General features: G+C 47.1%; 1 protein-coding gene across 2 annotated transcripts; it reads left to right on the top strand.

Moving 5' to 3' along the window:
- Positions 1-1,874: 1,874 nt before the first annotated feature.
- On the top strand, positions 1,875-25,736 carry CYP11A1 (cytochrome P450 family 11 subfamily A member 1). 2 transcript variants are annotated; one of them, XM_075897597.1, is made up of 10 exons: positions 1,875-4,156; positions 4,641-4,933; positions 11,764-11,919; positions 12,637-12,836; positions 15,065-15,268; positions 15,949-16,109; positions 16,642-16,808; positions 18,382-18,460; positions 20,017-20,208; positions 24,426-25,736. In XM_075897597.1, exons 2-10 carry the CDS (start codon positions 4,644-4,646, stop codon positions 24,546-24,548), a joined length of 1,572 nt encoding a protein of 523 aa, XP_075753712.1. In that variant the 5' UTR covers positions 1,875-4,156; positions 4,641-4,643; the 3' UTR covers positions 24,549-25,736. The 2 variants fall into 2 exon arrangements, with proteins under 2 accessions (XP_075753712.1, XP_006121145.3); XM_006121083.4 differs by lacking the exon at positions 1,875-4,156 and having other exon boundaries at positions 4,585-4,933.
- Positions 25,737-26,757: the final 1,021 nt, after the last annotated feature.

Genomic DNA, 26,757 nt, shown 5'->3' with positions numbered 1-26,757 from the left:
GGCCCATGAGGAAGCAAAACCCTGGGCACTTCCTGTTCTGATGCATCTCAAACAGGTCCAGATGAGGAAACCCCCACCTGAGAAAGATATCTAGGGCCACATCCCCCGAGGGCCCATTCGTGAGTGGAGAATGACCTGCTCAGGTGCTTGACCATGATGTTCTGGAAGCCCGGGAGGTAGGCAGCAACTGAGTGAATACCTGCTCCAATGCAGAGATTCCACAGGTGAAGGGCTTCCCAACACAGGTGAGGAGAGTGGGCACCACCCTACCTGTTGATGTATGTGACCACCGACGTGTTATCGGAAAGGATGAGGACCAAATGCCCCGAGTTGAGGGAGAAAGGCCGTACACATGAGGCAAACAGCTCGCAACTCCCTGACATTGATATGCAGGTAGAGATCGTCCCTTGTCCACATACCTTGTGTCTGCAGGTCCCAGAGGTGGGCGCCTCAACTGGTGTCTGACGTGTCTGTCACAAGTCAAATGGTCAGTCGTAGCCTGGAGAATGGTACTCTGGCACAGATCCTCTCCTACTGGGTCCACAAGTCCAGAGAGCGGAGGATGTTGGGGGGAACTGCCATCACTTTGTCCCATGCATGAAAGGAGGGGTTGTAGGCTTGAGCCAACTACATCTGCAGTGGACATCTGCATGCGGAGTCTGGCATAGAATCATAGAATAATAGGCCTGGAAGGGACCTCGAGAGGTCATCGAGTCCAGCCCCCCGCCATCAAGGCAGGACCAAGCTCCGTCTACACCATCCCTGACAGATGTCTATCTAACCTGTTCTTAAATATCTCCAGAGAGGGAGATTCCACCACCTCCCTTGGCAATTTATTCCAATATTTGACCACCCTGACAGTTAGGAATTTTTTCCTAATGTCCAATCTAAACCTCCCCTGCTGCACTTTAAGCCCATTACTCCTTGTCCTGTCCTCAGAAACCAAGAGGAACAAATTTTCTCCTTCCTCCTTGTGACACCCTTTTAGATATTTGAAAACCGCTATCATGTCCCCCCCTTAATCTTCTTTTTTCCAAACTAAACAAGCCCAGTTCATGAAGCCTGGCTTCATAGGTCATGTTCTCTAAATCTTTAATCATTCTTGTCGCTCTTCTCTGTACCCTTTCCAATTTCTCCACATCTTTCTTGAAATGTGGCATCCAGAACTGGACACAGTACTCCAGCTGAGGCCTAACTAGTGCAGAGTAGAGCGGCAGAATGACTTCATGAGTTTTGCTTACAACACACCTGTTGATACAACCTAGAATCATATTTGCTTTTTTTGCAACAGCATCACACTGTTGACTCATATTCAACTTGTGGTCCACTATGACCCCTAGATCCCTTTCCGCCATGCTCCTTCCTAGACAGTCGCTTCCCATCTTGTATGTATGGAACTGATTGTTCCTTCCTAAGTGGAGCACTTTGCATTTCTCTTTATTAAACCTCATCCTGTTTACCTCTGACCATTTCTCTAACTTGCTAAGGTCATTTTGAATTATGTCCCTATCCTCCAAAGAAGTTGCAACCCCACCCAGTTTGGTGTCATCTGCAAACTTAATCATATAAGTGAAGTTCCAGCATGGAACACAAGCTGACTTAGTCATCATAATCTCACAGCAAAAGGTCATGCATAAGCCAAGGTGAATGACTGATGAGTAAAAGAGGGGTGATTTGGGGTACCACCCTTCCTAGCTCTTTCCAAAAATACTAATTAGGTAAAAATTAGTAACTGCCAACTCTGCCCATGTATATACACCGGCAACACCATCACAAGACCTAACCAGATCAGCCATACTGTCACTGGTTCATTCTCCTGCACATCTACTAATGTAATATATGCCATCATGTGCCAACAATGCGCCACTGCTATATACATCGGCCAAACTGGAAAGACCCTACGTAAAAGAATCAATGGACACAAATCAGATATTAGGAATGGCAACATACAAAAACCTGTAGGGGAACACTTCAATCTCCCTGGACACACAATTGCAGATCTAAAGGTAGCCATCCTGCAGCAAAAAAACTTCAGGACCAGACTTCAAAGAGAAACTGCTGAGCTACAGTTCATCTTCAAGTTTGACACAATCAACTCTGGATTAAACAAAGACTGTGAATGGCTAACTACAAAAGCAGCTTCTGCTATTTTGGTATTCACACCTCCAGATCAGCTACTAGAACTGGGCCTCATCCTCCCTGATTGGATTCACCTCGTTATCTCCAGCCTGATTCTGGCCTGCATATTTATACCTGCCTCTGGAAATTTCCACTACATGCATCTGACGAAGTGGGTCTTTGCCCACGAAAGCTTATGCTCCTGTACTTCAGTTAGTCTATAAGGTGCCACAGGACTCCTCGCCGCTTTTGGGGAGAGAGTAGAAGACTCAAGCAAAGTAAATTGGTGGTGGGGATCCATTAATTTAAGCACCTGAAGAAGACAGTGATGGTCTGCTTTATGGAACTGTGAATCAAGGGGCTTTCAGAGCAACCAGTCTTGCTGTGGGGGATCAGACCAGAAAACGGAGAAGAACATATGAGAAAGGGGCTGTCTGTTAACCACTTTTCCTGTTTGCCAAGCAGGCACTGTGTGGGACTAGGAGAGGAACTTAATTCCTTCCTAATAAATTTGCCATGCAGGCTTGGGTTAAATTCTCTGATTCGACCTTTGCCACTAACAGCAAACAGTAACTAGCTCTGCTGAGAGCTGTTAAAGATCCAGAACGGACAAGTGTGAGGAATGGAGGGCAGAGACAGGCCCAAGCCCCACAATTGTCCAACAGCAAGGCTCCACCAGTCAGAAGCAGCAGGAGAGGGAAGAACCAATTCAAGGGGAAGAGGAAGGCATGTGTGTCCATATGTGCTTGCAATCTCAGTCTATGTGGCTGCCGCTGGCAATTTCAAATGTGGAAAAAGTTGATGCAAGCAGTTGAGGCCAGGACTGAGGAGCAGAGGCAGATGGTAGGTGGGAGTGCAGATCAGACTAGGGGAGTGTACCACACAACCCGTTTCCCCACCACAAGTCCCCCCCATTGTTGTTACTCAATCCAGCAGTAAGCCCCCTGCAGAGAGTCCTGCAGGATTTCTGCACACTCCTTCAGCAGCCAAGGTCCTCCTCTACCTCCCCTCCAAGGCAGCAGCAGAGACAGCAACAGCAGGCAGCCAGGAAGGAACTTGCAGGTGGTTTCAACTGTAGATATGGGGGGATCCCTCACTCCCTCTCTGAAGAGCAAGGCAGTAGGGCCCCCAAGGGGCAGCAAGCAAAGGAATGGGAGGGAGTCCTAGAAAGAAGCTGTAGCAAGCCTAGCAGCAGCTCCACAGCACTGCAAGAGGCTATTGGAAGGGTGTGTGTGTGCGTGCGCGCGTCTAGGCTATAGAATGCTGAAGGGCTCTTCCCTATCAGCAGAGAAGGAGTTACCACAGCCAGTTGGGATCAGATGTATCCAATAAAGGGCTGCCTGCCTCTGTTTTTCAACTCCTCCCCTGTTGAGAGAAGGGAGAAGAGAGACAGAGACAAGCTGTTACTGCGACAGTAGCAGCAGAGGAGCAAGTGCCTCCTGATGAGAGGCTGCCCTTCTCCATAGGGTAAACAGACAGCCCAGAGTGCCTGTTCGGGGCAAGGCTGCCTAGCCAGTGCAGCAGACAGGAGTTGGTTTTCCCCAGGCCCATCTTGCCAAAAGGAGAAGTGCTGATGCTGCTGAGACAAAGAAGATGTTTCACCACAACACGTTTTCTTTTCTTTGCCTCCTACTTTCTGAGACTTCATGGTGCACTTGTTTTACAATTTCAGTCCTTTCACAGCAACTTCAAAACCCCCCAAAGATGAGATTCCAGGAACTGCAGCTTTAAGAAAAACACCAAATGCCACAAGGCTTGGATAAAAATCACCAGAGCAGGCTACTTTGAAACAGCCAATTCTCCTCTTGATCCAGAACACATTTTGAGTGAATTCAATTTTTCTTTGCAGAGTATCCTTTGGCAGAGTCCTATTTCATGGTGGGGAGAGTCCTGGCCGAAAAGCCAGGAGATTGGGATCTATTCCTAGCTTTGACACTGGGCTGCTGCATTACATCAACCTTCCCGGGCTTCAGTTTTCTCCTTTGTAAAAGGGGGATGATCCTTTGTAAAGTACTTTGAGATCTGCTGATTAAAAGAGGTAGGTGATACAGTAATTATATAGAGATTTGACTTAAATGGAAATTATGAACCAGAAAGTCTTTGAGGATCTGGATTACAGTCTTTGAGCTGTGTCTTCCCCTTTCCTCCCCCCCTTCCAAAGTAAAATAACTAGCTTCTTGGGGCATCGAAGATTAGGATTAGCCTAGCAGATCTGAACATGTGCAAAGAAATGCATTTCTGAACCTTCTCACTAGGACATGGGCGTAGCCAGCCATGTCTTCCCCGTTTTGCTCCCCCATTACTCCTGCATTCCTCTGGGCGGGGCTTGCACTAACCATCCAGTGCCAACTATAATTGTCAAAGTGATTGGGAGGCAAGGACTGCAGCAATGATTCAACTGGCTAGTTCATATCCTTGAAGAGATCATGTTAGTATAAGAGCAAGGCTCTTGGAATGCGGGCCAGTTTGCAGGAATTTTCCTTCACAAGGTGACTGGTTGGTTTTGCTCTCCCTTCCTTTAGGCCATGTTAGCCAGAGGTGGCTTGCGTTTGCCAGCTTTAGCCAATCCCAGCATTTTCTGGATTCTCTCCCCCACAAAGGACAGCCAGGTCCCTGGCTACTGCAGGGCTTACACAGCTGCTAGTGAACTGCACCCTCCTTCCCTCCAAGGGAAGGTGGGCCTGCCCTTCAACGAGCTCCCAGGCAACTGGAGAACGGGTTGGCTCAACCTCTATCACTTCTGGCAGGAGGGTGGCTTCCACAACGTCCACAACATCATGATCCACAAGTTCCAGAAGTTTGGACCCATTTACAGGTAAGACACTGGGATGCAGGCCCCCTTTGGGCAGCTCCCTCTCTGCTCTGCACATCTTGGATAAGGGTAGCTCAGTGGCATAAAAGAAATTGGGGGGTCAAGTGCGTATAGATGGGGTGTTGCGGTAACGCGGTCTAGTAGGTAGGGCAATAGAGAGGGAGTTGGAAGACATGGATTCACAATGCCTTGTGGGAGAATCCTATCCATCTGCCCCTTCTGGAGATCTGCTTTCACTGTGCCCCCGGGACTCCACACCAGTAGTATAAGCAGAGGGGCAGTATGGTCTTGTGCAGTGATTTTCAAACTACGGGTTGGCACCAAACAGTGGGAGGTGGAATGTCAGACACGGGGTCTCGTTGCTGCAGGGGGATCAGGTGACCAGAGGAGACACCAAGGCAGGCTTCCTGCCGGTCTTGGCACTTCAGACCGTGCTGCACCCCAAAAGCGGTCGGCAGCAGGCCCGGCTCCTAGGTGGGAGGGAAGAAAGCACAGGGCTCTGCGCCCTGCCACTGCCCTGAGCATTTGCTTCACACTCCCATTGGAACCTGCTTCTGCGGTGCAGCAGGGTTTGCCGTGCCAGGAGCACAGGAAGCCTGTCTTGGCACCCCTGCTGTACTGCTGACTGGAAGTTGCTCAAGGTAAGCGCTTCCGGCCCCAGCCCTGCGCCCCAAAGCCAAAGCCCCCTTCTACACCCCAAAGCTCTTCTCCTCCACTCCACCCCAGAGCTCACGCTCGAGTCAAATTATGTAGGGTTGCGCCATCAACAATTTTTTTCAACTGTGTCATGAGAAAAAAAGTTTGAGATCCATTGGCTCAGCAGATAAGGCACTGGATTGGGAGTGAGGCAGCCTAGGCTCTAGTACTGATTTCTTGCATGATAGTGGGCAAGTCATTGCCTTCTTTGGGTTTTGAGGTGGGCAAGTCTGAGAGACAGTCCTCCTCCTCCATCCCCTGAAAAAACATACAGTGTTGAGCTCAAAGAGACCCTGATTTCAGCTGCCATCTGTAGGAGAGACTGGAAAACTAATAGTTTAGTACAGAGATTCTGGGCTGAAAGTTCCTACAATACCGTTTGGTCCAGGCCACATTTAGGGCTGGCTGGTGGCTTCACCAGAAAGTCAACCTTCCTCTCCCATGTAGGCTTATACATCTAGAAGCTGAGACACCAGAGGGAAGGGCAGAGATACAAAGCCCCACGGAGTGACCACGTAACAACACCCAGTGTAATTTCACTCTGTCACTGCAGCACATGCCCAATTCAATGACCAGTTAATATAACAAGACAAGAGGCCCTGGATTTACCTTTTTCTCTGCATATCAGACATTTGTAGCTTTACCAAAAAAGACAACATGGCTGGAAGTGGCCATTTACATTGTTCATTTACATGTTAATTGCTACCATGATCACACTCCCTCGGCTGGCAGGATCTTTAGGACTTTATTATAAACAACAAGCTTGTCTCCAGACTAGCATCTGACGAAGTGGGTCTTTGCCCACGAAAGCTTCTGCTCCTACACTTCAGTTAGTCTATAAGGTGCCACAGGACTCCTCGTCGCTTTTGCAGATTCAGACTAACACGGCGACCCCTCTGATACTTGTCTCCAGACTAGAGATGTAATAGTGTAGTCAGTCAAACAATTAACCGATAAGTGAAAGCTTACCAGTTAATGCTACCGACTACATGCAATCCCCTTTCCCCTCTTCCTCCCTCCCTGCAGCTCTGCCAGTAAATTTTTTATAAGGCTGGCCAGCAGCCTGGCTCTGTCCCGGCTTGTGCCAGGTCCTGGGAGCTGCCCGTACTGTGACTCTGCACGAACAGTAATTTAGGAGCTGGCAAACAGACAGCCCAGTTCAGTCACAGCTTGTGCTGAGTCTTGGGAGCTACGTCCCACTGCAGCTCTGCAATAATACTTTCCTTGCAGAGCTACAGCGGGGGTAGCTCCCGGGACCCAGTGCGAGTTGGGACTGAGCTGGCTGCCTGTCCACTCAGCCCCTAAATTACTTTTCATGCAGAGTGGCAGCAGGGGATAGCTCCTGGGACCTGATGTGAGCTGGGCTGCCTGCCTACTGGCACATAAATTACTTTTCATGCAGACCTGCAGCTGGGTAGTTGCCAGATCGGGCACAAGCAGGGATTGAGTGCTTGCAGTGCTAACTCTATAGATTGACTGATTAATTACACGCTTTTCAATATCCCTGCTCCATGAGTCGATGGGCCAGATCTTACATTAGTGAAAGTCAGGGGAGCTCAATACATTGCAATGCAGCTGTGTCCACTTACACCAACTGAGGTGCTGGCCTTCTATTTTTAATCTGTCATAGAATCATAGGGTTGGAAGACCCCGCAGGAAGTCATTAAGTCCAACACCCTGCCGTAAGCAGGACCAACCCCAACTAAATCAATCCCATCCAGGGCATTGCCAAGGCAGGACTTAAAACCTTCGAGGGATGGAGATTCCATCACCTCCCTAGGGAACCCATCCCAGTGCTTCACCACCCTCCTAGGGAAATAGTTTTTCCTAATATCCAAGCTAGACCCACCCCCCACTGCAACTTGAGACCATTGCTTCTCATTCTGCCATCCATCATTAGTGAGAACAGCATCTCTCCATCCTCTTTGGAACCCCCCTTCAGCTAGTTAAAGGCTGCTATCAAATCCCCTCTCACTCTTCTCTTCTGTAGACGAAACAAGCCCATATCCCTTGTAATCATGTACTCCAGTACCCTAATCACTTTTGTTACTCTTTGCTGGACTTCCTCCAATGTATCCACATGCTTCCGGTAATAGAGGGAGGGAGCAGAATTGGACGCAATACTGCAGATGTGGCCTCATAAATAAACGGGAAAAATAACATCTCTAGATCTGCTGGCAATGCTCCTACCAATGAATCCCATTGGTCCATTAGCCTTCTTGGCTACAAGGGCACACTGTTGACTCATTCAGCTTCTCATCCACTGTAACCCCCAGGTCCTTTTCTGCCAAACTGCTTAGCCAGTCAGACCCCAGCCTTCAGCAATGCTTAGGATTCTTTCATCCCAAGTGCAGGACTCTGCACTTCTCCTTGTTGAACCTCATCAGATTTCTTTTGGCTCAACCCTCCAATTTGAGGATGCCGAGGGTGCAATCCATCTCCTCATCCAGGTCATTAATAAAGATGTTGAACAATTAATAAAGATGTTTTGTGCTTCTGCCAGTATCTGTCTAACCTCAGGGTTATTTTAGTCATGAGAGATTCTCATGGGCCCTAAATCATCCCTAGACATAGGCTTATGGATTTGCCCACTGCCTTATATATCTTACACAGCTGGGGCTAATTTAGTTTGCATGGGCCAAATCCTAAAGCCTTTATTCTTTAGTTGTGCTCAGTTCCCTTTGGAAGCAATGGGTGTGTTACCTCAGTAACTGGGGCCTGATCATGGGTGGTGCTCATCTCTGGCAATTCCCATTGGTTTGGAGTTGCAAGTGTTAGCAGCTCCCTACGAAGGACATTTGGGGAGTGACCCTATGGAACACAAGGCTGTGGGATGGGGAGATGATGTCGTTTAAAAGATTGATTATGGCTGGGTGTTAAAGGGCAACTGCCATTTGCACTTTGGCTCAGGAGGCAGCTACAGATCATTCTTGCATGATCTGTGCAAGGCTAGTGACGTGCCCCATGCCAGCTTTCTCAAAGAGAGTATTGTGTGGCAAATGGAAAGTACAATCATGGCTCTCTGCCTGCTAGAGGAAGTGAGTCAGCATGAAGGGGTGAAGGGGAAACAGATTCTGCCTTCTTGAAACTGGTGACACAGCTGACACCCCAGTGCATCAGGGTTATTCTGGCTGACACCCCAACTCTTCTATATACCCCTTTTGCCTTAAGCAGACCCAGGCTCTGGCTCCAAAGCCATACTGTAATCAGCTCAAATTCTTCACTGTGTGCCATGTGCAGACAGGAAGAGTGACCCTTCTTCATCCTGATTGCCCCTTGATCGCTCCCAGAGTGACAGACCCAGAGCAGCTGCGCCACTAAATCCAGGGTTTCAAGGCCCATTCATAAGGAGACAATGAAATTTAATCTGTGAGGTAGGTAATTTATCACTCCTGCTTTGCAGGTGGGAAAACAGACATAGGGAGGTACAGGTCAGTATTTTCAAAAGAGGTGCTTTTTCCTGAGATGTTAAAACATGACATCAAAGCTTCATGCAGCACTGCCGGGTAATTGATACTTTGGGTTGGTGCAAGTACCCTTTAAACATGGTTCTGGGCAACTCTTTGTTTTCAGACAGAAGAAGAAGGGTGGTTCAATGGTTTGGATTCTAGCCTGGGATGATGGAGACCCGTGATCCTCCTTTATGTATGATCATGACAAGCTGACTTAGGCCCAGATTTGTAAAGATATTTAGGTACTGCTGTGCTCAGCATTGTAATAACCCAACTTATTTAGGAGCCGAAGGGATTTATGTCCTTAGGAGTCAAACTCCCATGGACAGCCAATAGGAAGTAGATCAGGGCTACTCAACTTTGGAAGCCCTGGTCAGGGCTGGCCTTACCATGAGGTGGACGCCTCAGGTGCCAGACTCTGTGTGTGTGTGTGTGTGTGGGGCGGGGGGGGGGGGGGGGGAGATGCTATTAGGACCCAGAGTGTAGTAAATTGTGTCTGCTGCTGGTGCATATGTAGGCAGCAGAGCAGTCCCATGAGAGGAGTAGAACAGGAAGAAGGCAGAATTGAGACCTTTCAAAGTTTTGGCCCAAGCGAGGGAGTATGGGGGCATCATTTGAGCTCCCTTCCTCAGGTGACAAAATGTTGTGTGCTGGCCCTGGCCCTGGGGGCCACGATGATACTCACAGCACATGCCAAGGGCTGCAACTTAAGTGGGGTTGCATATACATGCAAATATACACGCAAATATATGCAAATTGCTTCTTTCACACAGACTGTCATGAATACAAAGCACTTCCCATAATACCCCAGCACTCCCGGCACCTCCTCCCAGTGGGCTAGAAACACACACACTCTCTACCCGTCTGTTCCAGCCAGCCCGTCCACTTGCATCGTTCAGTGCTCACCCTACCTGTGAGCTACCTCACCATTGTGGAGCATGTTCCCAGTGGAGGCCATGTTCAAAGGATGACATCTGTGGGCCACGTGTTGAGCCCTATGTAAACTGAAACCGCACCGTGGGCCACAAACAAATGGGCCGCACATGTGGCCCACGGGCCACGTGTTGAGTAGCCCTGATTTAGACTCTTAGGTGCCTAATCCCTTTTGAGAATGAGATTTAGGCTCCTCAACCAGTTAAACATTGCAAGGCTGAGCACACTGATGCCTAAGTATCTTTCAAAATCTGGCCATTGGTCTCTCTATCTTGGTGCACCATTTGTGAAATGGCAATAACATTTCCCTCTTGTTAGGACAGATAGGCTATATCTACACTGCACTCTTAACTCGAAATAAGATACGCAATTTGTGCTATGCAAATTGCGTACTTATTTCGAGTTTATTTTGAAATAGGCTATTTCAAATCATCCCTTAACCCTCGTGGAATGAGGGTTACCGGGATGCCGAAATAGCGTGCCTGTTATTCCGTAAAATATTTTGAAATAACAGGAGGCTTGTGAAGACACGGGGTAGCTGTTTCGCGATGCCTCTGGTATCCCAAAATAACTTTGATGTGTAGCCATACCCATACTTCCAAGACCATGGTGGGCTCAGATTCCATGATAGGAGCAGCTGAGTCTTAGCATGAATATCAGCAAGATATTGGAAACAGGAAGGGAGCTCAGAAAAGAGCAAGAAAGGGGTTAAGTGAGGAAGATTAAATGAGCAGCTGAGCTTGGCAAACCACAAGGAAGAGTACTGTGATGCTGTGACAGGGTTTGACATTAAGACAGAAAATAAAATCACCTGACCAATTTCTGAGTGGAAATCCAAGGAAAACTCTTCTCGTGGGACTGGCTGGAATCCCCATTGTATGGGGCTACTCCATCTTAGACTGAATGACTATGAACTCCAGACCAACTAATTTCCATGTTCAACTCCTGTGATGACCCCTTTTATCTAAGGACTGCAAGCAAAACCAACCCTAAACTACACTAATAACTAAACAAACCTCATGACACCCCTAGGATGGGGGGTATATTATTGTTAAAAGAAGGGTAAATGAAGGCAGGGGAAGGGGGCATGACTTGGACTCATAGATGGAGTCAATAATAGAAGTCAGTTCTCCTGCATGCCAATCCCAAGTACTAACCAAATGAAGAGGTATTAAAACAGAAGGGAAGAGACCTCTTGAGTCACTGAGTGCAGTTTCCAGTCTGTGTGGGATGAAACACTAGTTAAGGGCTGGTCTAAAATCCTCTGGAGTCAGAATGGTCAAGTGATTTAAGATCATATGTCCTGTTGGTAGATAATGGGATTTGTGCTGCTACATCACTGGGATGCTGCTGAGAAGCTCATCCTTTGACCTTCCCATACAGCATGTTACACATGTTATTTATGTCATTAGAGTTTTGATAGTGACTCATTTTTACATACAACACACTTCCAGAGGCAACTGCAATGAGCATGCTTTAGACATTTCAGGTTAAGTAAGTACATAATTCATACAGGGCTTGATCCAGAGTTCACTGGTGTCAGTGGAAAGACTGCTCCAAATTTTGGATTAGGCTTATCGTTTTGATCAGCAGCAGACTTTTAGATGCTTATTGATCCTGATTCTAGCCATTGTGAATTGCTACTTATAAGGCAACTCCTGCCCCACTAAGCATTTATCAGAACAGTGAATAAGATTTTCTTCAGGGCTCTTTGCTTGTGGAAATGTCCTAATCCCCTGTCAAATGTCACAGGGAGAAACTCGGCTTCTACGAGAGTGTGAATATAATTAACCCTGAAGATGCTGCTACTCTCTTTAAATCGGAGGGCAACTACCCAGAGAGGTTCATGGTGCCACCTTGGGTGGCCTACCGTGACTTCCGCAACAAGCCATATGGAGTGCTTCTCAAGTAAGTAAGGGCTATAAAAGGGCATACAACAGCCCTTTCTCCAGGCTGCTTCTAACCCTCTTGTCAGGCCAAGTAAAGAGACACTCAGGAAAGAAATGAACTCTCCCAAGGTAGGGTGAATGGAAAATTGTGGGGGAAGGAGGGAACTCTTTCAAAAGACAAAGATAGCAAAGCTCTCCTTAAAGTAGTGATCTAGGATATGAGGAATGTAGCATGATGTGAGAAGAGGGGCATTGTCATAGTGATGCCTCTGAACTCAGAGCATCAGCTGGGGAGTGAAGTGGGTGGTGCCTAATTCTTAGGGACTTGTCTGAAGCTCAAGTGGGTCAGGTAGGGTTACTGGTAATAGAGAAACAGGTCTCAACTCCTAACTGGTGTCTTCCTTGATCCCTAGCTTACACACCATGAATAACTTACTTCCCTGTTGCTAGAACCCATGGCACTGTCATCCAGGACTCCGGTCTGGAGCATTTGACTCAATATATGAGAAGGAATTCAAATGGGATCAGGCCAGCAAGGGCATAGCAGCTGGACAGGGAGCAGTGGTGCCATGAAGGAAAAATCTGTCTGTCTACTTCATGGGAGAGACGAGGCGGATTTGAGAGTGGGTAGGGACTGGGTGGAGGGAGGAATGGGCTTATCCTGTGCCTCACTATGAAAGGTGGGACATCCCAGGGCACACAATGATATAAGTGATCTTCCTTTGATTTTTCCCAGGAAGGGAGAGGCCTGGCGCTCTGACCGCCTGATATTGAACAAAGAGGCCCTGTCCCTGCAGCTGCTCAAGTGCTTTGTGCCTCTGTTGAACGAGGTGGGTGAGGACTTTGTCAAGAGGGTCCGAGTCCAGATCGAGAAGAGTGGCCAGGGAAGGTGGACGGCCGACCTCACCAATGAGCTATTCCGCTTTGCCCTGGAGTGTGAGTAGGTTGAGCTGGCATGATATGGCAGCATGTCAGCTTTCATTGGCTCGGTGGGGGCATCTGGGGCTGGAGGGAGCAGAGAAAAGCTCCTGCTGAGCTCAGTCTATTTGCACTAGCGAATTAGGGACTGTGTTTGTGGATATGAGCCTAAATCCACCTGCCCGATTCCTGTGACTTTGCAAATGCCCCCTTACATAAGAAGGGGCTAAACTAGACATATGGGCTACGTCTACACTGGCCCCTTTTCCGGAAGGGGCATGTAAATTTCAGCAGTCGTCGTAGGGAAATCCGCGGGGGATTTAAATATCCCCCGCGGCATTTAAATAAAAATGTCCGCCGCTTTTTTCCGGCTTTTAAAAAAGCCGGAAAAGAGCGTCTAGACTGGCCCCGATCCTCCGGAAAAAGTGCCCTTTTCCGGAGGCTCTTATTCCTACTTTGAAGTAGGAATAAGAGCCTCCGGAAAAGGGCACTTTTTCCGGAGGATCGGGGCCAGTCTAGACGCTCTTTTCCGGCTTTTTTAAAAGCCGGAAAAAAGCGGCGGACATTTTTATTTAAATGCCGCGGGGGATATTTAAATCCCCCGCGGATTTCCCTACGACGACTGCTGAAATTTACATGCCCCTTCCGGAAAAGGGGCCAGTGTAGACGTAGCCATAGGGATCATCTAGACTACGCTGTGGGAATTTGCATATCTTCTTCCAATCTCACTTTCGAAAGCAGAGCTTTTTAAAGTGAAAGTATTTTAGACGCGGCTTTTTTGGTGAACCCTCCCCCTTTGTTGAAAAGCTGCTCTTCCTCAAAAAATGAGGTTTATGTGGCTTTTTGAGAGGGGGTGGGGTGGGGGGAGTTCGCCGAAAAAGCTGCGTCTAAACTACTTTCACTTTTGAAAGCTCCACTTTCAAAAGTGAGATTGGAAGAAGATATGCAAATTCCTATGGAATTTGCATATCCTCTTTCAACACTCTAGGGGTATGTCTACACTACCCTCCTAATTCGAACTAGGAGGGTAATGTAGGCATACCACACTTGCAAATGAAGCCCGGGATTTGAATTTCCCGGGCTTCATTTGCTTGAAGCCGGCCGGCGCCATTTTTAAATGCCAACAGCTCGAACCCCGTGCTGCGCGGCTACACGTGGCACGGAGTAGCTAGTTCGGATTAGGCTTCCTAATCCGAACTAGCTGTACTCCTCGTGGAAGGAGCTAGTTCGAATTAGGAGGGTAGTGTAGACATACCCCAGGATAGTCTAGATGAGCCCATAGGATATGAATGCCCATAGAAGATGGAAAATCCACCCTTTCTGCATAATAAATCTATTTGGATGAGCACCCAAGTAAGCTTCAGCAGACTCTCTTCAGCACGAAACAAATCCCATGGATTAGAATTAGTCAGTATCTAGCCTTATCCCTTAGAATGTAAGGGTCATCCAGAACTTCTTGGCCCACTATGTCTGAACATCTTATACATGAAATACAGAATCGTGGAACACAAGAACTAGAAGGGACCTCGAGAGATAATCAAGTCCAGTCCCCTGTCCTCACAGCAGGGTCAAGTTATTTACAGGACCACTTCTGTAGCTGGTTCAAGTCACCACAGCTCCACTGAAGTCAATGGAAATGCATTCATTTATACCAGCTGGCCCTGAACTCTGTCTCTGACCACACATGCCACATTCTTCACGTTGTTGACTCCAGAATCCTGGCCAAATTTCAGCTAGAGCTGCCCTGCCTCATCAAACTCTCCCAGTAGCCTCAGTTACATGTACTGCTCTTTCTTCTTGTTCTGAATTGCCAAACTGCGTCTACTGGCCTAAAAACACTGCAATTGCATTCCATGGGTGGCCACATTTTGGTCCTAGATATTGCATTGGTTGATGCTGCATAATGACAAGTATGCTAGTGCTAGCATAGAGAGAAGTAGATACGGCCTCTCTCTGGACTGAAGGCCTTGGAATAAGAGAGAGTACAGATTATTATATGTGATAGAATTACATGAAAAAGAATGTTAAGGTTGTAAAGCCAAGCTCTGAAGGTAGGAAATGCCAGATATTTATGGTTGCCTCTGTATCCTTAATAGAGAAGCCCTAGCAGCCCTGCATATAAACATACTGTGAAATGAAGATGCTTGTGGCCAATAGCCTCACATCTCCCCAGAATGATATTCTGGGAGATGCTGAAAGGTTTAGGTTATCCATTTGCACAAACAGTTATTTCTTTTGCCCAGCAGCCGTGTGCAATGTCCTGTATGGAGTGCGCCTTGGGCTCCTTCAGGATTTCATTGATCCCGAAGCACAGAAGTTCATTGATGCCGTGACTCTGATGTTCCACACCACCTCACCCATGCTCTACATCCCACCAGCCCTGCTCCGCAGGATCAACTCTAAGATCTGGCAGGACCATGTACAATCCTGGGATGTGATTTTCAGGCATGGTGAGAGCTCATGCACATTGCTTCATAGATCACACCCAACTCAGAGTAAGGCTAGAGCGAGAGTATTCATGCTGCCATGCAGAAGATCCAAGTTCAGGTCCCAGACTCAGTACTACATTGCCACAGATGGGAAGCTGTGGGAGCATCATGGAGGAAAAAGGATAGATTTGCACAGAAAATAGCTCTTTCTGATTATAGGAGTGACTCTGGCAAGATATTTGCTTGTTGCTATACTGGAGAGCTCTGATGTGTTACTACATTCTATTAGACGGGCGATAGCAGGGATAGCTCTGGAGGGGTTTCCTGTGGTGCAGAAAGGATCAAATGGCTTCATTTGGGGTCATTATAGGAAAGATGCATCATGTCAGGGAAGTGCAGGATTCCCCATACTCTCTTTGGGTACAAGATTCCAGCCAAAGCTGGCCAGTCTAGGAAAGCAGAATGTTCTATTCCAGTCAAAAGCCACACAGCTTTTGGCTAGAGCGGTGAGTCCCTTTTCCTTAAGAGAGTCCATTTAAAAGCCACTCTCAATAAAAGCACATTAGCGCTTTCAGAAGACTCATGGGTCAGGGGTTCAGAGGTGGGTTGAAGAGCATGGGGAGCGGTAGGAGGGCTGGGCCCTCATAGATGTACTGTTATGTGCTGAATTTACAGCTTTGCTTTCTTTTCCCCTTGCCAAGCTGACAAGTGCATCCAGAACATCTACCGAGAGCTCAGACTGGACCAGAAAAGCACAAAGGAATATGCTGGCATCCTGTCAAGTCTTTTGATGCAGGACAAGCTGCCCATCGACTGCATCAAGGCCAATGTGACGGAGATGATGGCAGGAGGAGTGGACACAGTAAGGATGAGCTGCAGGCAAGGGGGTGGTGGTGATATTACAATATTGCTGGTAATTGCTGTATGCTACAAGGGTTAGTGGGGAGCACCCACTATCACCAGGGGCCTGGCATTTCACTAAGGAGCAATGATGGAACCTCAACATAGTTCCTTGATTGCTTATCTTTAGTCTGGTATCCCTCTGATGTGCCTCCAGTGACTTTACCGCAAAGGAAAATGCGCCTCAAAGGTGGAGCAGACAAAGGCTACAGGTGAGAGCTTGGAACTGAAGTTCTAGCACTTGGGTGCCTCACTCCCATAGGCTCCTCTAAAAGTCCTGGACTATAACACTTCATCAACATCTCAAGGTACTTCATTAAAATAACACACCCCCTCTCATCAGGCAGAGAAACTGAGGCAAAGAGGTGACATGGCATGCATGGGTCACCCACAAAGCAGCATCCCTAGGGTCAGGACCCAGCTGGTTTTGAGTTCTAGGACTTTCCCTTATGCTCTGCTCTAGATCCCCATGACCATCCTGTGCTCTGCTCTAGACCTCCATGACTCTCCAGTGGGCCATGTTTGAACTGGCTCGTGCGCCAGCGGTGCAGGAGCAGCTGCGGGCAGAGATCTTTGCTGCCAGACAGGCAGCACAGGGCGATGAGCTGAAGATGTTGAAAGCCCTTCGGCTGCTCAAAGCTGCCATCAAGGAAACACTCAGGTAAGGAGTTTTCCTTTCCAGGACATTGTCATCAGTTCCCAACCTCCACCTTTCCTGCCCAGATATGGGTCCACAGCTGCCAGATGGTAGAAGATGCTTCAACTGGGTTGGGTATGTGATGGGGCTCAGGGTAGAGGTGAGAGGAGCTGGGCAGAGGGTTCAGGGTAGGGGGAGCTAGGAGATATGGGGAGCTTACCAGGGTCTCCTGAAGTGGTAAAGGTGTTGCTGGTTTGGGGGCGGAGGGCCAGGGCTACAGTGCTTGGCCTTGGTGTCTCGTCCAGGCTCTGACATCCCCTCCAGAGGTGGTGATGGGGAGGCCATGGTATGGTTCCTGGCTCCAGCATTTTCTCCAGTCCGCAGTTCCCGGTCAGGTTGTGGTTCCCAGCTCTTCAGGTTCCCAGCTCCCCCGGCAACTACTGTGGGTGGGGTGGGGTCAGGTAGCGGGCTGTGGTCCCCAACCTCAGCCTGTGCACAGAGGATGAAGGGCCAAGATAGGCTGCAGTTCCCAGTTCTGGCCTATGCTCTGGGGAGGAGGGGCAGGTTGGGCTGTGGCTCCTGGATTTCCTGCCTGTATTCCGCTGGGGGCTGTGGCTTCTGGCTCCCCCCATCTGTCTTCCGGGGCTGAGGTGAGCCCCAGCCTGAGCTCCAGGGGAGGAGGGCAGGGTTAGAGCTGGTGCTGGGCTGTGTTCCCCAGCCAGAATTACGGAGTTGGGGCCAAGCTGCTTTTCCTGGCCCAGCTCGAGCTGGGGGGCTGAGGAGCACTTACCTGCTCCATAGGGCGGCAGGGTGAAGAGCCCCATCTGCAGGTAGCCACTGTGTTCCTGCTGCAACTGCCCCCAGTGGTCACTCTACAGTTTGGCTGTTCTCTGCACTCACTGTCCCTTCCTTTCCATGTTGTGGAAAACCATCGGATTTCAGGCACTTTCCATTTTCCTGCCACAATAAAACCCTGACCTTGCTTTAAGTTAGGGTAACAGAAAGCTGCATACCACATTTGGTAGCCCTAGCTTTTATGGTTTAGGAGGAGTTCTTGAACAAGCAGACAAATAGATGCATGCACAGACAGACATGCTAAAAGTAGAGATAAAAATAAAGTGAGTATGGTAAAACTTTGTATTCTGTATAATGATAATGGAATTCAATATATTTAAAAATATAGAAAACAAAAATATTTAAATGGTATTCAATAATTGTTTAACAGTATGATTAATCACATTATGAATGATTAATATTTTTAATTGTACAATTAAGTGCAATTATTTTTTATAATTGCTTGACAGCCTTACCTGATACTTTTGCAGTTGCCGCAGGTCAGGGCTGGTTAATGTTAATTCTTTCCTGGACAGCATGGGGTTTGCATACCCCACCACAAGCAACAGTTCAATAGCCTGATTTAACAGAGGTAGGCCCTCTATTAAAACAGAAGCAAAATAGCACGGGGAGTTTTTGGGCAGGGCTCTTATTTCTAAGGCAGACAGGTGGTCTCATGCACAGTTCTGACTGTATACTCTGCCCATTGAGACAATACTGGTTGTAAGCAAGTGGTTTACCCTGATTCACCCTCTTCCTGCAGGCTCCATCCGGTGGCAGTGACCCTACAGAGATACACAACACAGGAGATTATCCTCCAGAACTATTTCATCCCTGCCAAGGTGAGCTTCCCCCGGGACAGGGCCAGAGGGAAGGAGGGGAGGAGGGGAATAGATAACTGTGGATCTTTGGCTTTGCCACCACTAGTCCTTTGGCTTAATATTTACCTATTACTGCTTTTGGTGCCTCTTCAGTGGTGGTGGCTAGCATGGGAGCACAGCCATAGGCTATCCCAGCCATTTTAACTATTGTGTCAGCCAGATCTAGTGCAGAACACCCTTGGCTTGTCATTGAGGCCAGGGCAGGGACACATTAGCTTCAAAAAGATCTCACCAAACTAAGGGACTGGGCAACAAAATGGCAAATTAAATTTAATGCTGGTAACTGTAAAGTAATGCACGTGGGAAAAATAATCCCAACTGGACATACGATATGATGGGGACTAATTTAGCTACATCTACCCAAGAGAGATATTTGGCATCATTGTGGATAGTTCTCTGAAAACATCCACTCAGTGTGCAGCGGCAGTCAAAAAAACAAATAGAATGTTAGGAGTCATTAAAAAAAGGGATAGAGAATAAGACAGAAAATATCTTATTGCCTCTATGTAAAACCATGGTACACCCACATCTTGAATACTGCGTACAGATGTGGTCACCTCATCTCAAAAAAAAAAAAAAAAGATATATTGGCATTGAAAAAGGTTCAGAAAAGGGCAACAAAAATGATTAGGGGCTTGGAATGGGTCCCATATGCAGAGAGATTAAAATACTGGGACATTTCAGTTTAGAAAACAGGAGACTAAGGGGGGATATGATAGAGGTCTATAAAATCATGACTGGTGTGGAAAAAGTGAATAAGGAAAAGTTATTTACTTATTGACACAATATAAAAACTAAGAGTCACCAAAATAAATTAATAGGCAGCAGGTTTAAAACAAACAAAAGGAAGTTTTTCTTCACGCAGTGCAGTCAACGTGTGGAACTCCTTGCCAGAGGATGTGGTGAAGGCTCGGACTTTAACAGGGTTAAAAAAAGAGCTAGATAGATTAATGGAGGGTAGGTCCATTAATGGTTATTAGTCAGGATGGGTAGTAATGGTGTCCCTAGCCTCTGTTTGTCTGGAGGTGGGTTGTGATCCCTCCCTCTGGGCACCTGGCATTGGCCATTGTTAGCAGACAGGATACTGGGCTAGGTGGACCATTGGTCTGACCCAATGTGGCCTTTCTTATGTTTGTGGAAGAGGAGATTAGATGGGGCCAAAGAAAACGGGAAATAAACATTTGACTGGCCTAGAGCAGAAAGGCTCTGAAACCATTGTCAGTTAGACAGAGAAAAGTACCTCACCCTGCTGCACATCTCTTACAGAAGAAATCTCCTGATGGAGCAAGCCATTAAAGTCAGTGAAACATCTCACCCACCCTGAGGGGAAGGCTTCCCATTGGGCCTGTGTGTGGATCTATGCTTGTGCGGATTCACACCTGGTTAAGGGGAGACGTTCTTCCACCATTGTGACTGAAATCACTCTCCTATCATGACTGATGTCTGGCACAGCCTCTGTGACGGGCACCAGCTGGAAGAGCTACTAGCAAGTCATTGATCCTCCTTCTCCCTTACAGTCCCTAGTGCAGGTTGGAATTTATGCCATGGGCCGGGATCCCAAGTTCTTCACCAAGCCAGAGCTGTTTAATCCTGCGAGATGGCTGAAGATGGACTCCACATACTTCAGGGGGCTGAGCTTTGGCTTCGGGCCACGCCAATGCCTCGGCCGCAGGATTGCTGAGCTGGAGATGCAGCTTTTCCTAGTCCATGTGAGTCTGATACCTTCCTCCCCTGGCAAGGTCACAGAACTAACAAAGCCCCTTCCTGGCCAATGCCAGACAAGGGGTGTGGACATCTGCATAAGAACCAGAGGAACATAGAGGTCTATTTGGTAACAGAAGCAGAGGGCGAGGCACTCGGCTGCCTGTGCGGCTTGTACAAGGGGAATGAGCCTTGTATGGCAGATGATTCACACCAAAGAGGTTGAAAAATCACAGGGAAGGTGCATGTGTCAGCAAGCTGCCTGCAGTACCCTTTCTGCGCTTCACTGGGTGCTGAGTGTGCGCCCACATTACACATGAAGCTGAGCTCTGAATTCATTTGTAGCCCAAGCCCCCACCACCACTCCCATCCACACACAAATCAGTCTGACTCTGGGCAGCAAGCATTCAAGACCCTGTTTCTAGGATCTTGCTGGATGGGTAGGGATGAGCTTGAGTTCTACTCAAGCCCTGTCATATTGCAGTGTGGATGCAACAGCACCCGAGCCAGAGAGTCTGTGTAACATAGCGTGGATATGTTAGCATGGCTGTGAGATCCACTACCAGCAATTGGAAACCCAGCTCCAGCATGTGTTCAAGCATGGGCATGGCAGAACCAAAGCCATAAGCCCAGATCCCACCAACATACCATCATACAAGATCAGGGTGGGAAGAGACTACAGGTAATCTAATTCAACCCCTAGCTCAAAGCAGGACCAATCCCAACTAAATCATTGCAGCCAGGGCTTTGTCAAGCCAGGCCTTAAAATTCCTAAGGATAGCGATTCCACCACCTCCCTAAGCAACTCATTCCAGTGCTTCACCACCCTTCTAGTGAAATAGCTTATCCCCTAATATCCAACATAGACTCTCCTCACTGCAACTTGAGACCACTGCTTCTCATTCTGTCATCCTGAACTACTGAGAACAGCATGGCTCCGTTCTTTTGGGAACACCCCTTCAGGAAGTTGAAGGCTGCTATCAAATCACCCCTCACTCTTCTCTTCTGCAGACTAAATAAGCCCAGTTTCCTCAGCCTCTACTCATAAGTCATGTGCCCCAGCCTTCTAATCATTTTCATTGCCCTTTGCTGGACTCTTTCCATTTTGTCCACATCCTTTCTATAGTGGGAGACCCAAAACTAGATGCAGTACTCCAGATGTGGCCTCTTCTGTGCCGAATAGAGGGTAGTAATCACTTCTCTTGATCTGCTGGCCCAATATACTGTTAGCCTTCTTGGCTACAAAGGCACACTGTTGACTCATATTCAGCTTCTCATCTACTATAATCCCCAGGTCTTTTTCTGAAGAACTGCTGCTTAGACAGTCAGTCCCCGTCCTGTAGCAGTGCATGGATTTTTTTGCTTTAAGTGCAGGATTCTTCCTTTATCCTCATTAAATCTCATCAGGTTTCTTTTGTCCCAGTCCTCCAATTTGTCTAGGTCACTCTGGACCTTATATCTATCCACCCGTGTAATTAACTCTCCCCTCAGCTTAGTGTCATCTGTGAACTTGCTGAGGATGCATTCCATCTCATCATCCAGATCATTAATGAAGATGCTAAACAAAATCAACCCCTGGGGCATACCGCTTGATACCAACTGCCAACTAGACATCAAGCCATCTATTGCCACCCGTGGAGCCCAAACTATAAGTCCATGGACTTTAAGGTGGATAGAAAGGTGGACTAGTCACCTTATAGTCCACCTTTCTATGCACCTTATAGTGCATGCATCCAAGCCATATTTAACTTGCTGGCAAGAATGTTGTGGTAGACTATCAAAACCTTTGCTAAAGTCAAGGCTTATCGTATCCAATTAGGTTGGTCAGGCATGGTTTGCCCTTGGTAAATCCATGTTGACTGATCACCTTCCTCTCCTTCAAATGTTTCAAAATGCATTTTTGAGGACCTGCTCCATGATTTTTCCAGGGACTAAGGTGAGGCTGACCCTTCTGTAGTTCCTTGCCTTTTTTAAAAAGATGGGCATTTACCTTTCCCCCCAATCATCCAGGATCTCCCTCAATTGCCATGAGATTTCAAAGATAATGACCAATGGCTCTGCAATCACATCAGCCAACTCCCTCAGCATCCTCAGATGTATTCAATCCAGCTCCATGGACTTGTGCATGTCCAGCTTTTCTAAAGAGTCCTTAACCTGTTCTTTATCACGGGGGGCCACTCACCTCCTCCCTATACTATGCTGCGCAGCGCAGCAGTCTGGGAGCTATTTTTAAAGACATGCAAAAAAAAGTATTGAGAACTTCAGCTTTTTTCATTTTATCTGTCAGTAGGTTGGCCTGCCTCATTTGATAAGGGTCCCACACTTTCCCCAAACACCTTCCTATTGCTAACATACCTGTAGAAACCCTTCTTGTTATCCTTCAAATCCTTTGCTAACTGCAACTCCAACCGTGCTTTGGCTTTCCTGATCCAGTCCAAATTGGAGGAGAGTGTCTTTTTTTGCCCTGGAAGTAGCATTGGTTTCCAAACCCTGGTATCTAGGCCAAGCTTTCAGTGTTCATGTATATTCACTTCATCTCTCTGCCCCAGATCCAAAACACCTAACACCCAGTTATTTCAATGGTGCCTAAATGCCATTGAGACTCTGGACCACTATGTCTCAGTTTTCCCATCTCTAAAATGGAGCTCGTAATAGTTGCCTTCCTTTATAATGTGCTTTGAGTTCTGCAGCTAATGAACATGTTGCAAAGAAGTCAGATCTGGTGGGTTGGGTGCTAGCCCGAGACACCACAGATCCAGACTCAAGTCTCTGCCCTGGCACAGGATGCCTGCATGACCTTGGGGAAGTCACTTAGTCACTCTGTGCAGTAGGAACAACAACAGAGCCCTGCTTCCCAGGGTTGTATAAGGGTAAATGCATTAAAGAATCTGAAATATAGAGATACACTGGAGAAAACAAAGAATTTAAGACTTGTTTACACTCCTGCTTAAGCCAATGAATCTCTTCTCTACCCTCTCCCCCATCCCATGATGTAACTTACAGCTGTGTATACACCATGCTATGTTGGTAGTAGAGCATCTCCTGGGGTACGTCTAGACTACAGAGCTTTTCTGGGTTATCAAAATGTCAGAAAAGCAGATGTGTTTTGTCGGCATCCCTGTAAACCTTGTTTTACGAGGAAGAAGGAATGTTCTGAAAGAGGATTTTCCCCCCGACATTTGGCCCCATGTAGGTGGGCCAAATGTCGGAAAAGCCTCTTTCGGAAGAAAAGTGGAAAAAGAATCGCAAATTGTGAAGCACAATTTGCATATTTTTTTCGGCTTTTCTTTGTAGTGTAGACTTAACCCTGCTTACATAGATTCTGCCTTTTGTGGCAATGGAGTAATGTTAACAGGTGAGCACCCACCCATCTATGAAGACACCTATAAACTAAAAATTGTAAAAAAAATAATACTGTAATAATATTTCAATAGGCATTTTAAAATGATCCCCCAAACGTTAGCCAACATCATAAATTTCCCTCTAGCTGCTGAGACCCTTTCCCCAGTGCAAGGTGGCTTCACAATCACATAGCTTGTTTTATGGCAGATCGTAGAGGATTTTTGCCAGTTTTCTTTAATTTCATGAAAAAAGCAAAACTTCAGCCATACAAAATCCTCCCCAAATCAGCAACATTTTTGGGTGTGCACATCAACTCCTGCATGCATGAAAGGAGAACAAACATCATCTCATACAGTGAATACAAGGACATTTTAAAGACTAGGGATAAGAGTATTTCCATCCGACTTGATATTGGAGCTTTTCCATGCTGCCATCTTCCTAGACATCTCACTTCATTTCCTCTGGTTATCAGAGGCATCCACCTAAGTCACTTAAAATCCTTCTTTGTGTAGGGTGGTGAGAAGTAATGCCATACACCTTGCTCAGCCTGCAAATTTCCTGTACTGCAGTAGTCAACTCTGCATCTTCCAGAGGGTGATAGTGGCTGATAGCAAGAAATTATTGTGCCACAGTTTGGAAAAAATGGCCCAAAGTGCAAGTGTTATTTTCTTTGAGAGGTCAGTATCTTGCTCAACCCAAGGGAGCTTCTAGTGCAGGTCACAAGTGAGGGCATTGACAAAGCCATCTACTAAGGGAAGCTTGCAAAGCATCTGACTGCAGCCACAGTGCAACGAGACCTTCCCTTCCATTTGCCTTATTGGATTAATAAAGATGAGTTTGCATCTCTGATAGATTTTCATTGTCTTCTTTGTTCTATTCCCAGATGCTGGAGAACTTCAAGATAGAAACCAAAAGAGGAGTGGATATTGGTACCAAGTTTGACCTCATCCTGATCCCAGACAAACCAATACACATCACATTACGGGCCCTAGATACCCAGCCATGAAGGGAACAGAAGCTACGTCTCTCCAGTGGTTCTGTGACAAGCTAGCCCAAGGGGTGATGGAGCCATCCACCCATCTTGAGCCAGCTGGAGAGCTGTCTCTGGTGCTTGGGGCAATCTGTACCATATGATTTATGTCCTTGTGCAACTTTGTCTCTACATATAAAAATCAGGCTCAAGGAGAAACGAATGGGTTTTGGTGGTGGGGCTATTGGGATCCCCAAGCTGCAACCTGGAACTCGCACAGTGCTGAGCCTTCTGACCTATCAGACTGGGCTGCTCTAACACTGTAATACCCTGCCAAGCTGCAAATCTCTGCAGGTCCTGCACTTACCCAGACATCCACAAGCAGACACCACCCAGCTGAGTTACATGACTGTTTTTCTTGACTAGTCATGAGCTAACAGAGGCTCCAGCTACTTCTCCCCAATTTTGAACCTCAGAGCTGTATCATCTTGCTCTGGTCACAAACCGGTCTAATGTGAAGTTATTACCTGAACTGACCCCCCCCCCCCCAAATGTGGTGAGGACCTGCTCAATGGCTATTAGCTAGGATGGGTAGGAATGGTATCCTTAGCATCTGTTTCTCTGGAAGTGGGTGACGGGGAGGATCACTGGGGCTGTGTCTAGACTGGCCAGTTTCTCCGGAAAATCAGCCGCTTTTCCGGAAGAACTTGCCAGCTGTCTACACTGGCTGCTTGAATTTCCACAAAAGCACTGACTTCCTACTGTAAGAAATCAGTGCTTTTTGCGGAAATACTATGCTGCTCCCATTCAGGCAAAAGTCCTTTTGTGCAAAAGGGCCAGTGTAGACAGCTCAGATTTGTTTTCCGCAAAAAAGCCCTGATTGCGAAAATGCCGATCGGGGCTTTTTTGCAGAAAAGTGCTTTTGTGGAAAAGAGTCCGTGCCAATCTAAACGCTCTTTTCCGAAAATGCTTTTAACAGAAAACTTTTCCGTTAAAAGCATTTCCGGAAAATCATGCCAGTCTAGACACAGCCATGGGGATTACCGATTGTGATCCCTCCCTCTGGGGCATCTGGTATTGGCCACTGTCAGCAGACAGGATACTGAGCTAGATGGACATTTGGTCTGATCCAGTCTGGCCGTTCTTATGCTCTTATGCACAAGCCTTTGTAACTGAGTGGAGATTTTCCAAACACTTCAATAAAATTGCACTATTTTAAACAGATTTATGTGTTACAGAAAGATAGATTTTAAGTGACAGGCATGAATATCAGAGAAAGTTACCATAGAAAATAAAAAATTAAATGCACAATCTAAATCTTAAACCCTATTACACTACTCAATATATAGAGCAGTGATTTTTCTCCCCCCACTGGAAGTTATAGTTCTTACTACACAGGCTTTTCCTTAAGCCTTGGCCAGTCTCCTCAGATGACTGTCATCTTTGTGTGCCTGTTGCTTCCAGCATGGGCAGGGAGGGAAGGAGTAGGGTAGCCAGGTGTCCTGTTTTGAACTGAACAGTCCAGTATTTGAACTTTCTGTTTGGGAAACAAATTGAGAAAATATAAATGTCTGGTATTTTCTAAATAAGATGTAATGTAGATTGTGATGTAATATTAAGTGTGTCCAGTATTTTTGTTGAAACCATCTGGCAACCCTAGGAAGGAGAAAGGCCAAAACATGCTACAAAAATTCCTTATTTTACACTCTCAATCCACATGTGCAGAAGTGGGCTTTCATAAGTCACAAAACCAGGGCTGGGCTTAGGCATATGCAAAATATGCAGCTGCGTAGGGCAACTGAAAATTTGGTGCACCACATTTTTGAGTGCCCTCTGCAGCCATGTGTGCTTGTATGCTTAAGGACAGACCTGATCATCTCTACTGCCTTATTCCTCTACAGCCCCTCCCCTTGGCTGCTCTCTCCTGCCAACAGCAGAAGCCATATGTGGGAAGGGGAAGAAGCCGTGAACTCGGGCAGGAGCCATGTGGGGGAAGGAAGGGAAGACTAGGCATCAACCACACAGGGGTGAGAGGTTGCCTCAGTTGCACAGGGCCCCATAAATTATAAGGATGGCCCTGCACAAAACCACCATTGTGTGTGATTAGGGAACTGTCACTGAACTGTAAATCCCTTGAGTACAACTCCCCTGCTAATTAATGGTTGTGGGGATCCTTTGTATGTCACTAGCAAATGTACAGCATATTTCTAGAGCCTTGCATGGATAAAAAAATTAGTATACGCAT

This window comes from Pelodiscus sinensis, chromosome 14 (assembly GCF_049634645.1).
Source record: "Pelodiscus sinensis isolate JC-2024 chromosome 14, ASM4963464v1, whole genome shotgun sequence".
In the NCBI taxonomy this organism is placed as follows: domain Eukaryota; kingdom Metazoa; phylum Chordata; order Testudines; family Trionychidae; genus Pelodiscus; species Pelodiscus sinensis.
This window is presented reverse-complemented; position numbering and strand designations above follow the sequence as displayed.

Excerpts from the sequence above, each read along its gene's own strand:
- CYP11A1 (XM_075897597.1), top strand. The coding sequence starts at position 4,644 with ATGTTAGCCAGAGGTGGCTTGCGTTTGCCAGCTTTAGCCAATCCCAGC. Across the intron at positions 18,461-20,016 it reads ACTATTTCATCCCTGCCAAG|TCCCTAGTGCAGGTTGGAAT; the intron begins GTGAGCTTCCCC and ends TCTCCCTTACAG. Across the intron at positions 20,209-24,425 it reads TGCAGCTTTTCCTAGTCCAT|ATGCTGGAGAACTTCAAGAT; the intron begins GTGAGTCTGATA and ends TTCTATTCCCAG.